This window comes from Maylandia zebra, linkage group LG6, assembly GCF_041146795.1.
Source record: "Maylandia zebra isolate NMK-2024a linkage group LG6, Mzebra_GT3a, whole genome shotgun sequence".
Classification (NCBI taxonomy): domain Eukaryota; kingdom Metazoa; phylum Chordata; class Actinopteri; order Cichliformes; family Cichlidae; genus Maylandia; species Maylandia zebra.
Window position 1 is genome coordinate 8,967,329 of NC_135172.1, and position 12,530 is coordinate 8,979,858.

The window sequence follows — 12,530 nt, forward strand, 5'->3', positions numbered from 1 at the left end:
TGAGAGGTTATGCTCGTGAAGACGTGTAGTTTACAAGAGAAACAATACAAGGACCAGGAAATGAAAACTTTTCTCTCTTTGAGTGGAAACCACATAGATTACCAACCTCACAGTGTGAGTGTGTGGCTGTATACGTGCATGTGTTTCTCACCGTCATGGTAGTGCTGTAAACTGGGTTGTCCTCTACATACATTCCTTTATTTTCTCTGAGTTTGTTCATCACCAGGTAGACCAGAGGGTCGCACACTTGTTGCTTCTCAATGCCCATGATGGAGTGAGCCATGGAGAACACCTTTACCACATATGCTGTGATCCTGTCAATCACAATCTATGTCATATATATGATTTATCTAACAGAATAAATTTATCTATTTATGAATCTCAAACTGATTTTCCTCACTGACTCACTTCTGTACAGTTTAGCACAGTAAAACTGAAATAAACATGTATTGTTTTTGTTATGTGACACATGTAAGTTGGAAAATCACTACCGCAAAGACTAATAAAAATAATATTTTAGTGTTGTCAAAACTGAAATACTTGAAAGCTCTAAGAATGTAAGGATTCGTCAGTACCAGGTACTCGCTCCTTCCCTCCTGTAGGGCGGGTAAGAGCCGTCACGCCTTCTGTATGCCAGCTGATTGTCATAGCCTGAAAACACAAAAGAATTTCCTGTTTTAACCACAAAGACATAGACAATAACTAGGTGTTCATATTCCAGCCTTTTGTGCTTAGTCAGAAAGTTTTTTGCAAACTGGTTTTAGATTTCTTTTGCAAACCTCAGCTTTTATTGTAGAATTAAGCCATAGAAAATAATAAAAACAGTAAATCCCCCTTTCCTTCTTTTTTGTTCTTCGCTTTTTGCTTTCGTCTCACCTCTCTTGATGTACTGGAGAGCCTCTGCTCTGCGCTGCACGCCTACGCTCTCCCAGTTGTCAGTTCGGTCTAAGTAGAGGGTGGCAATGAGGGGCAGAGTAATGGAGGCTAGGTTCTGCTCCACACAGCCACCAGGCATCCTGATCAGAGATCCCAGAGAGTCCTCGTTGATGGAGTTCTCAATACTGTCTGCTAACACGCTGCCTAGTAGGGAAAAAGAAGTTTCATGAACAAGCCTCCTTCTTGGTTTCATTTTTGATCCTTCTCACCACTCTGACAGTTACTGACCTCTGACATTGATCAATGACTCAGGTTGAGAGTTTGGCACTACTGACTCCAGTTCAATCTTTCCAACACGGACTGTCTGCGTTCCTGTTTTGGATGCAAACATATTGACACCGAATTTAAAATGAAGAAACTCAAAGGGAGCAGATATAAATGTGAAACCTCATAACTTTGGTAAACTTTAGACCCAGTTCCATAAAATCTAAATAAAAACAGAATGCAAAGATTTGCAAATGTCACAAAACCACATTTTATTCATAATAGAAAATATCAAATGTGAAAATGCACCATTTTAAGAAAATTGTTATTTCATTTTGAATTTGATGGCTGCAACACAATACAGGACAGGGCTGTATTTATCGCTATGTAGCATCCCCTCTTCTTTTAACTACAGTCTGTAAAAGTCTGGTAACTGAGGAGACCAGTTGCTGAACTTTTGGGAGAGGAATGTTTTCCCGTTCTACATCCGAAATAACAGTCTGCAATGCTGGGATCCACATGGCCTGACCAACAACCCCAATGCCAAACGATGGCACCTCTCTTTGGAGAGTTTTTCAGTCTATCCCAGACCCTAGCTGTTCAACGGGTGTCCTGGGTGTTGGATTTTTTGTTTCACGTGTGGTTAAAAGTAGTTGTGGGTTTAAAGAATCGATTTTCCTGATTCAAATCGATTTTAGTTTTAGAAATCGCTCCCAAAACTATTTCAACAACCACCAAACAGCTAGTGTCAGCTTTGTTTTTATACATAGGCTAATTATAAAAACATGGATATGTCCTGATAAATGATCAGAATTATAACATTTCTGACTGTCTGAGTCAAATCAAATTGGGACCTTGTGAATCAGAATCAAAGCAGTTATAGAAATCGAGTCTCTTTTGAATGAGGTTTGGCACAGAGAAGATGAGGCAGGAACTAGTATGTGTGGATAGCTAAATGTATTCACAGACAGTGAGTTCGTGGACTGATCACATGCCAGTTATTATTGCAGTGCTGTCTGAGAGTCTAAAGATCAAGGGCACCCAATTTTTCAACCCTGCCCCCTTGCATGCAGAGAGATTCTTTTTTTAGATGATGTTATGTATGATAACTGATGATAAATAAATGAGGGATACTAGAGCAAAATTTTTCTGCAATTTTTAGACTCAGTTTGTGAACTCGGTGAGCCTCCGCCCTCCTAATCTGTTCGTTTTAGAACTATTCATGTTACTGAGCTGCTACCAATAAACCCAGTTAGTCTCCAGCTGTTCCTCCAGCTGTTTTGTTTAGTACCACATACTTTTCCCACTTTTTTTGAACTGTGCTTCTGCCATTAAATTCAAAATGAGCTAATTTTCCATGAAGTACTGAAGTGTGTCATTTTAAACATTCGATGTTCTTATTATAACTCTATTGTGAATATGCATCTATGAGATTTTCAAGTCATTACATTCTGTTATTATTTACATTTTACATATTTGTCACAACCTTTTGGGAACTGTGGTCATAAAATAGGGAATGACACATTATCATACCTCACTGCTTACTCATCTACTTACCCCCCTCAGCGGATGGGTTCAACACCACACTCCAAACTTCAGTCTTCTGCACTCCATCGAGCTGTTTGTATCAGGAAAAAAGGTTTTGATTCAAGAAGATATGTGTTACTTATTAATTATCTTCTAAGCACACAGAAAATGCCAGTTTCATCACGCAGTCACTTACCACTACCCGTAAAAGCTTCTGGATACGGTCTCCTCCCGTCATGTCTCTCCCGAGCACCATCACCTCCAAGGGATGTTTTCCCACCACCAGCGGTACAATGGTGTAAGGCACAGCTATCGAAGAGCCAGCTGGCACTGTCACTTCCTGTGTGTGTCTGTCCTTGAAAGCAATGCTGCATATGCCTTCAGTCTTCATGAGCACCACCCTGACCTGAGCAGAAAGTGATCAGCCGTTACAGAAGAAGAAGCTGGTAATTTATGAGAAAGAGTAAAAGTAAGTCAATAATCTTACATGTAGTTCCTCAGAGCCGTAGTTATGGACCACAGCTTTTATTTCAACCTGTTCGTGTCTCGCCACTGAATATGGCAGCTTCAGCTCCACAAAGAAACGTTTCCACGCTCTGAAGTTGTAGGGCTCCGCAACACAGAAACCTGCAGATTCACAAGATGGTGAAAAACGTCTGTGAGGGATTAGGATTCTGACAATTTCTCTATCATTCGGGTTGATGATAGAAAACAGGATAGTTTGGAAACTTTTAATCGTGGAGCATTGTTTGCCACTGTTTGTTTTCACCTGGAGGTGATGGAGGTAGAGCACATTCACTCTGTTGCCAAGTGTGAAAGTATATTATTTTCTTTTGCTCTGAGAAATTGGTGGTTGACAGAATGTGAAAAACGTTGTCCTTAACTTTTAGTTAAACATAGAAAAGCAAAACTTATTTTTTTAAAATGGTTAATTTAAGAATTGGGTTAATTTTTGATTGTTGCCAGGACACGATATTTCTTATTAATATAAGACATCCCTACAAATCATGCTTTAATCTTACATGGTAGTGTAAAACTTGCTGTCATTTCCTCCTGATTAAACTACTGTAACTCCTTATACACTTGATTGAGCCAATAAAATACACACTGTCTGGAACAACCTCATAGAGGAAATCTGATCACAGTATCTTCCAAAACACTCTTAAGTTAACATTTGTATACATTTCTCACTGACTCTTGTTTTATGTTGTTTTTTTTTATAATATTTTATCATCTCTCCTCTCCAGATCTCTCCTGTCTCTCTCACTATGTCTATCTCACTTTGTAAAGTATTATGTCAATGTGTTTTGAAATACACTATATAAATATTGTGTATTATTACCACTATTACAAAAAAAGTGTTGTAACAGTATATCCATAATCAAACATAATGATAATTTTTAGATAACATCCTTTTTTGGGATTACACAAAATAACCGTTTTTTATCTGGAAGTTTAAACGTGTTTCCCATTAAAGCCAGACTGCATCAATTTCCAAAAACTGAGTCCCTAACCAGTTAAGCACTTTGATTCCCAGTTCGCTGTCATCTCACCTGTGTGGGGTGATGCACTGACAGCCAGAAGCCCCCATTCTGTGATGCTATCAGGTAAGGGGTCCCCCATTGTCAGCGAGGCCAGCCTGTTGATAAGATCCATGTTATTTTTTTTTTATCTTACAATAGATCCAAGCTCAAAACTACAAGTAGACAATTGCTATACTATATTATACTATGTAGAAATTTTGCATACTCAACAGAAAATGTGTACAGTATAGATGTCTAAATATATATTTAAAGTAAGATTTTAAAAAAATAAACCTTTTACAGTTAATACACAGAACATTTAATTTTAAGTAAAGTTTTTCTTTTTTGTTTGTTTGTTTTTTGCTGTTAACAAACAACAAATCAGTGTTTAATCACTAACTCCATCCCATTAGTTTGAGTCTGATCTATCATGAAGTCTTTATTTCAGAAGAATAACATTTGGTAATGATTAACTAATGAATAATGGAGTACACTGAATTTTACTTTCCACTAATGTCATTAGACTTAAATTTATTTATGAACTTACCACCTATGACACCAAACATGCTGTATATAAAAAATAAAGCACTGACTAATAAATTAATATGAATTAGATATTACTAATCACCTGTGTATATTAGTTATCATTGTTAGCTGAAACATAACTAGCCAATAACAATTCATTAACTACCAGTTTACTGTAGTACGAGTTATGATTATGGCATAATAATGTGCAGTTTAAAAAATGACACTTCTCACTCTCTTTTATCTCTATTAAACTGCAGTGAAGGTTTCAGAAGTTTCAGCAAACAATCTATAAAACATTAACTTGGTTCTAGACACTAGCAGATGGTTTTCACAGAGCAAGCACGACACAGATACAGTGCAGGAATTTGTGTTGCTACATTGTGAGTGTACGCACACACACCGATGGTCACGATGGTGAAACACAGAATGATGTTGTGTTCATGTTTTCTGCACTTAGAACTGTTTGTTCTGCTGTTATCACTGACCGAACAGCACGATCCCGCTCGCTTAAAAAAATGTTTTTTTCTTTTATCAGACAGACAGATTGAGAGAAATCAGTGAGCGATGATCCTAATTAGTCCATTAATCTGTGGATGTTGACAGAAGGACAGCATTTCAAGCCAAGTCTTGTAAACTTTTCAAATACTGCGGACATTTAAGTGTTGCAGCAACACGTGTTTAAAAGTCTATTAGTTCAGTTCGATTTGATTTACTGTATCACACCAAAACACAACAGTATTCGCCTCAAGGACCTTTATATTGTGAGGTGCAATAAAAGTCTTTAAAGGTCAATGGATATGAAATACTGTGTTCCTGCTAACCCACAGAAACGCTGGTTTACTGTCTATTTTTATCAGTGACGATGAATCATGATATTTTACAAACCGAGTTACACACTGCTAGTAGAGTGTACACCGCAGTCAAATCAACCCACTGAACTTGAGTTCAGTTTTTTCCCACTGGAGCCCACATGATATTAAAGCATCTGTAACTAATACTTTCAGTTTACCTGTTTCCTCCACCATGCTTTCACACTGTGATAAATTTGGTTTAATATGAATTACATGCAAGTGGGAACAATCACAAAGGCTACACTAAGGGCGGATATTTGCATTATTGTGATGCGGTAACTGTGGATTTGCCTAGAGCTGATACTGATCTGTGTTTGTCTCTGTGCTTGATTTTTAAGATTTCATTCAGGTGGTTTATCACTAAAGAAAAAGCTGTTACCAGTGTCCATGATGAAGGGGTGAGAAGTAAGTGTAGGAGAGAAAGGCAGTATATGACGATGCTTTAAATATCGGACTAGTGGAAAGTTAAAAGTATTAATGAACAGAGATGGGCAGTAACACATTACAACTAACACGTTGCTTTTTTCAAAGAACGAGTAAAGTAAGGGATTACTATTGCAAAAAAGTAATTAGATTCCTATTACTTTCCGGTAAGCACGCTGCGTTATGGTTACTAAAACGTCATTGTGTTTGTGAGTATGTCTCATGACAATGACATGAGTATGTGCAACAACTGTGGCAGCAACAGACGTGTGTAGATCAACATGCAGCGTTTAAAGCTTGGAGGTACTGACATTACTTTTAGTTTGATTCCGTAAAAAGTGGCAAAAACATTAACGTCTGCTGCACACTATTTTCAAGTAATTTGACCAACATTGTTTATGACTCAAGTACTCAACAGTGGTTTAATTGCATGTCCCGCTTTGCAGCTGAAACAACCAAGTTACTAACTAACCAATCAGACTTGTCTTCATTAGATGTAACCTCTGGTCTAATCATTTACTCACCCGTCTCTGCTGTCTCTATCTGCCTGATTGGGCAGGTTAACATCCATCCACATCCAAGACTCATAGAACTTGGAACGCAGATATACGTCAGCCTCATCTGTATACTCTTCTTCCTCTTCGCCTTCCTCGATGATCTCTTTTGCAATTGAACTAAGCACATCATATTCAATTGGTCCAGGCTGGCCGGGAAATGAACGCAATACTTCAGTTTCAGGTGGTCCAGGTAGTCCAGGTAGTCCAGGTCGTCCTGGTAGTCCAGGTTGTCCTTGTAGTCCAGGTCGTCCTTGTAGTCCAGGTTGTCCAGGTGAAGGATATCTCCAGTCTGTAATATTTGAATATATTCACACAGTTATGCACATAGTGTTTTAGACAACACCCAGCAGATTGTTAATCAAACAATCAAGATGTGATTAAAGTATAAGCGTTTAGCTTTTACTGGTGTTGACTACATCCATAGTTATTATTGGAGAAATTAGTGAAATGTTTTTTTGTTTCTTTTTTTTACATAATAAATAAAATGTTTCTGTAGAACATGAGGTGCTCTTAAACTCCAAAAATCTATTGGCGATCTCAGTAGATGGAGCAGGAGATGCCTTCTGCCCTGATCAGAGAGTTTCAGTGCTGTGAGTAAAAGAGGACAAAATGCTGCAACTGGCGCTCCACAGGAAAACAGTAAATGTCAAGCAGACTGTTTTCCTAAGAAGCAGCTCCCAGTAAGCTAGCAGAGGTCAATGTCCTTAAACTGATTTGAGAGGACCCAAAGTTTTAGATTTGTGCCAAATCTAGAAATGTCTTTAAATAATAATATGAACTATTTTTGATTAACTATTTTATTGTTATACTGCTAAATTTTAAATTAAATGTAAAAAGCTTTGACATATCAAGCTAAAATCAAAGATATGAATGCCAAATTGATGAGAAAGAAGTATAGAAATTACTGAAGTTCTCTTGCGAGAGATGTATTCTCCGATGTGGCATAATAATGTGAGCAGCAGTGGTGGTGGGAACAGGTGTTGTAGTGGGTGATGGTGTCGTAGGAATCTCTGTATTAAACGGCTGGTCCCTCAATGTGGCGCAGCAATAGCGGAACGCCCGGATGCACTCCCATCCCTCAGTGATGTAGAGGGAGCGTCGTGTGCAAGAGTACGGCATCGGGATCTCCCGAAGGCCATCTTTACAGCAACGATACTGCAGCTTCTCCTTGTAGTGACTCTCTGGAGGCAGAGGGGTGGAAGAGAGGTAAGCAGCAGGGTCAGCACCAGTTGTATGATACTCTGTATTTTGCCATTTCTATGTTAATGAAATGCCAAATTCTAAATGTCTAAAAGTGCGTATAATAAAATTATTGATAATGTTGCCCTGCATCTGCTGTTTAACCATAACATTTAATGAAATTCACCTTCTCTTAACTTAATTATTTATTTGATGCCATAAATTTCACACTAATGTTACAAGGTGGAAAAGCATAGAAAGCAGAGTTAAACTGCAGGCACAATTTATACGAGCTAATCTCAGCTGACTAAAAAAACAGACAGCACTCACCCAGCTGTGCTTTACGTCGCAGCAGTTCAGCAGAGCGCCGCCTTCTGGCATTGCCTGGACACTGCATGGCTGGGGGAAGAAGAGTAGAATAACACTATTAATCTTTATATACATAATCAGGGTTTAAGGTGGGATTTGTGAAGTGTTGAGACATCTGGCATGGTGGTGTAACACAGGGAGAAGAATAAGATGCGCAACTGCACTGAGGTTTACTGCTTTGTATGGGTTTAATTCAATTCATCAAGACATATAAGGGGACAGATTGGCTTAAATATAAACGGATGCCTGCTACACTTAATGTAAAAAACTGAAACTACTTGCCAGTTATACCCTAATTTCAAAACAACTGTGACATTGTTTAAAATAAACATAAAAATGCAATGATTTGCATTTTTCATTGTGAATAAAATATGGGTTTATGTGATTTCCAAATCATTGCACTGAATTTTTATGTACATTTAGCTAAATGTCCAAGTTTTTATGGGACCGGATTTGTATAAATCTTAGTTTTAAGTCAGTTTTAGTATACTAACTTTTAGCTAAACCCATGCCTAATAGAAAGCACTGTAATATACAGCACTGTAATAGACAGCACTGTAATAGACAGCACTGTAATATACACCATGATGGCCCAAGTGATGAGCAGATTGTAGAAGAAATGGCCTTAGTAGATGTAGAAAGGTCTGATTTGCGGCAGAAACATGGTCTTCAGCTGCTATAAAGGTAAAGAGGGACTAAAAAGTTTAAACTTTCCACAGATGCTCCATGCTGATAGATACCTTTCCTATTTGGGGTTTGAAAGCCACGGCTGGAGGAGAAAAGCAGTCCTGCATCTTGAAATACCCCATTGGCATCTCGGCCTCCCCCTCGTGTGCAACCAATATCACCGTGCTCGACCACATCCCAAATCTGAGCAGAGGGTTCCATTAACAAAAGGTGAAAGGACTTCTGCATTGCAATTGTCTTTTTCAGTCTATTATCAATATTATAAAACAGAAATTTTCCAAATCCAAAAAAGCACACCTTCTTTTGCGTAAGTCTGTCCCTGCTGAGAAGATACACAGCGTTGTCCACGGCCACCAGGCTGACCTTTGCCCCCGGGTCACCTCTTATCTTAAAGCGAAACATCTTCCCAGGAAGGTAGTCTCTGGGTGCGCCGTCCACTGGCCCCACTGTGAGCTATAGCAGAGAATGAAAGCAAAAAAACCCAAAAACACACAAACAGAACCATAAAAGACTAAAGAAAAGAAAAAAAAAACTTTTGTTTGTTGGTTTTCTTGTTATCAGAAACATTTAAGAATGCAATAAAATCATAATTTAAGACTAGTTTAATAATGGTTAATGAACACACCCGGAGTAACTGGGGGTTCAGTGTCACGCCCAAGGATACTCTGACACGCAGACTGAAGGTGGCAGGGTTTAACCACCAACCCTCCAGCTGGTAAACACTGTACCTTCTGAGTGAGTGAGAGAGCTGAGGACTCACCCCTCCTCCAAGACAGGAATCCACCACATCTATCCAGAGGGAGTCGGACACCACCTCCTCTGTGTCCATCCAGGGAATAGTGTAATACGCCACAATACGAAACGATGGCATCATGTCTGGTGTTACCATCAGCCCGATGCTGGTGACCAGCTGACCAGTTATATCCATGCGCCCGGCTTGTATGATTTTTCCTTTACTGAGAATCTGAGAATCACACACACACACACACACACACACACACACACATATATTTAGTGTATCGAGGAAGTATTCAAAGTGCTTCACTTTTCACTTTTATTTTGTCGTGTTATTTTAAAATGGATTACATTTATTTTTCACCTTAAACTTCTAAACACAACACTCTATTATTAAAAGATGAAAATATATATATATAAAACGTATACAAAGGTAATTCCAGCCTTCGCCATGCCATTTAGAATTGAGCTCAAGTGCATCCTGATTACACTCATCATCCGACAGATTGTCCTGTTGTAAATTTCTTAGATTTTTGCATATTTATCACACTTTTTTATTGCCTCTATCAGTTTGAATAGGGTTACAAAATCATTTCTAAGGCATTACGACTCCAGTGAACCACAATGAGAGCCATTATCCGTAAATGGATAAAACTTGAAACAGTAAAGAACCTTCCCAGGAGTGGTTGGCCTCAACAACTCAGCATCAACGGCTCATCTGTGAGGTTACAAACAAAGCTAGAACAACATATAAAGAACTGCAGGTCTCACTTACTTCAGTCATATTCAGTGTTGATTCATCAATAAGAAACACACTGAACGATAATGGCATCCATGGGACAGTTCAAATGAGAAAACTACTGCTGACCAAAAAGAACACAAAGGTTCATCTCACATTTGGATTCACAAGACAAAATGTGAGTGCTGTTGCATCTGGTATAAAGCTAGCACAGCATCAAACAGTCATGGTGGTAGTGTGATGGTCTGGGCCTGCTTTGCTGCTTCAGGACCTGGATGACTTGATGGAGCCATGAATTATACAAGACTTTCCTGAAGGAAAATGTCTGACCATCAGTTTATTTCCTGAAGCTCACGAGCACTTGGGTTTTGCAAAAGGACTATAATATGAAACAGATGAAGTCCACCCCCAAAGACTCAAAAAAAAGAGGTTTTGGAATGGCTTCATCAAAGTACGACCTTGCCATTCATGCTTGAAAGCGGAAGAAGACGGCTGTAGTGATATATTTTTTCTTGATAGATAGATAGATAGATAGATAGATAGATAGATAGATAGATAGATAGATAGATAGATAGATAGATAGATAGATAGATAGATAGATAGATAGATAGATAGATAGATAGATAGATAGATAGATAGATAGATAGATAGATAGATAGATATTTGTATTTGCTTTATCTTTGACTGTGTGTTTTATTTTTTATTTTTGTGGACAGCTGATTGTCCCACATTCTTTTTTATGTTCACGTGTATTAGAACATGTCAGCTCACCAGGTAGGTGATAAATTTGATGAATCCTCTGAACGACTCATCTGCAGGACTGACTGTGAGCTTCACGGACAGTCTTTCTCCTAAAGACACTGTGGTAGTTCCTGTGGAGACATGCAGGTAGTTCTTTTCATGGTCATGGGTGCTGTAGGAATAAACAGTGAACTGCTGCTTTGCCTGCTGCTCTGGTCTCAAGCCATCCTGTGCTGTTTCAGCCTGCAAAAGAGGAACAAACAAGTAGAAAAGAAAAAAGTATTAAACTAAGACCAATACCTGTAGCTAGAAATGTAACTAACTTATTAGCCTTCATGACTTTAAAAAAAAAAAATAGATCACACACACAGGTAGAATCAGTGAGGTAGAACAGTCATACTAACAATGATGGTTTGTGGTTGATCATTCTTGGGCATGTTGATGGCAGCTCTGGTGGTTCCGGAGGGCACGAATAATGGGGTGTCCAGCAAGTTCAGCTTAACCAGGACGTTACGAGCCATGGAACCATCATGGTGGCTCACCTGAATCTGGAAAAGATTGCTCTATCTTTTTAGATGCTCACTACAATATTTATTTGAACTTCAATAATTAATTCAAATAGAATGAAAATGCAGAGAATGACCCTTACTGTGAAGTCAAAAGGCAGGCCTGGCTTGAAGTACTTTGGTATGTTTTGGAACAATAAGACGTAGGGAGATTCCACAATTTTAATGCCAGACTTCTCGGCCTCAACCAGATCACTTCCTGTAATGATCATCAAACAATCCAAAAAATATATATATATAAATAACCACTGACGTAATTAATGTTGTGAACAGAGAATCTAGCCTGCATCAGACTAGTGACATGTCCAGGGTGTACCCCACCTCTCACTCTATGATAGCTGGTTCTAGCCCCCCTACGCCCCTGATAAGAATTAGTAAAAGAGAAAGGATAGATGCATGGTGGAACACAGAATCAAAAGGTTCTTGGAGAAAAGAGTTCTGTGCAGTGTGGAGGTGCACTAAAGGTGAACCATTTCATGTCCATTTTCAGTTATTGTTGCTTGAGCTGTTAGTTAGTACTGCAGCAGATAAACAGGATTTTGCTTTTCAGCATTTTAACTGTTTCCCCCCAGCAGCAGCAACATGACCTACATTTCCAAATAATATGATACTAAAGAGAGTCAAAGGTTTTGATTACTTTGGTTTATCCAGAATGCTAAAGGGCATGTTGATACAATTCAGAGCGTAAGTTGCGTCAGTTTGGAGTTTCACAGCAGACATTATTGATCCTGGCGAGCAGTGGTTAATTACAACACACCGGAGAGTTTGATCTTACTAGGCTATCAGAAAAGGAGCAAGGCAAAGTTGACAAGCTGATCATCAACTAATGTGAGTAGATAAAGCAGTTACAAAGCCAACTTAACACCATGTCCAAAATTCTGAGTTAGTTGCATTAGAAAGCACACGAAATTAATCTGCTCATTTACAGCACATTTTATCGTTGTGTTAGATTTGCAGGATTTTAA

The 12,530-nt window shown here is 38.6% G+C and overlaps 1 protein-coding gene across 1 annotated transcript in view; it reads right to left on the minus strand.

Annotated features, from left to right (window-relative positions):
* Window positions 1-12,530, minus strand: part of c3b.1 (complement component c3b, tandem duplicate 1) — a 32,861-nt gene that overhangs the window by 13,725 nt on the left and 6,606 nt on the right. Inside the window, exons 13-29 of the mRNA XM_012915780.4 lie at window positions 11,649-11,764; window positions 11,404-11,547; window positions 11,030-11,242; window positions 9,545-9,748; window positions 9,082-9,237; window positions 8,838-8,967; window positions 8,059-8,127; window positions 7,455-7,730; window positions 6,517-6,838; window positions 4,221-4,306; window positions 3,155-3,294; window positions 2,864-3,073; window positions 2,698-2,758; window positions 1,165-1,248; window positions 877-1,080; window positions 576-651; window positions 152-314 (exon numbers count right to left, since the gene is read on the minus strand). Coding sequence (XP_012771234.3) covers window positions 152-314; window positions 576-651; window positions 877-1,080; window positions 1,165-1,248; window positions 2,698-2,758; window positions 2,864-3,073; window positions 3,155-3,294; window positions 4,221-4,306; window positions 6,517-6,838; window positions 7,455-7,730; window positions 8,059-8,127; window positions 8,838-8,967; window positions 9,082-9,237; window positions 9,545-9,748; window positions 11,030-11,242; window positions 11,404-11,547; window positions 11,649-11,764 — 2,654 coding nt within the window. The remainder of the gene's footprint in view (window positions 1-151; window positions 315-575; window positions 652-876; window positions 1,081-1,164; window positions 1,249-2,697; window positions 2,759-2,863; window positions 3,074-3,154; window positions 3,295-4,220; window positions 4,307-6,516; window positions 6,839-7,454; window positions 7,731-8,058; window positions 8,128-8,837; window positions 8,968-9,081; window positions 9,238-9,544; window positions 9,749-11,029; window positions 11,243-11,403; window positions 11,548-11,648; window positions 11,765-12,530) is intronic.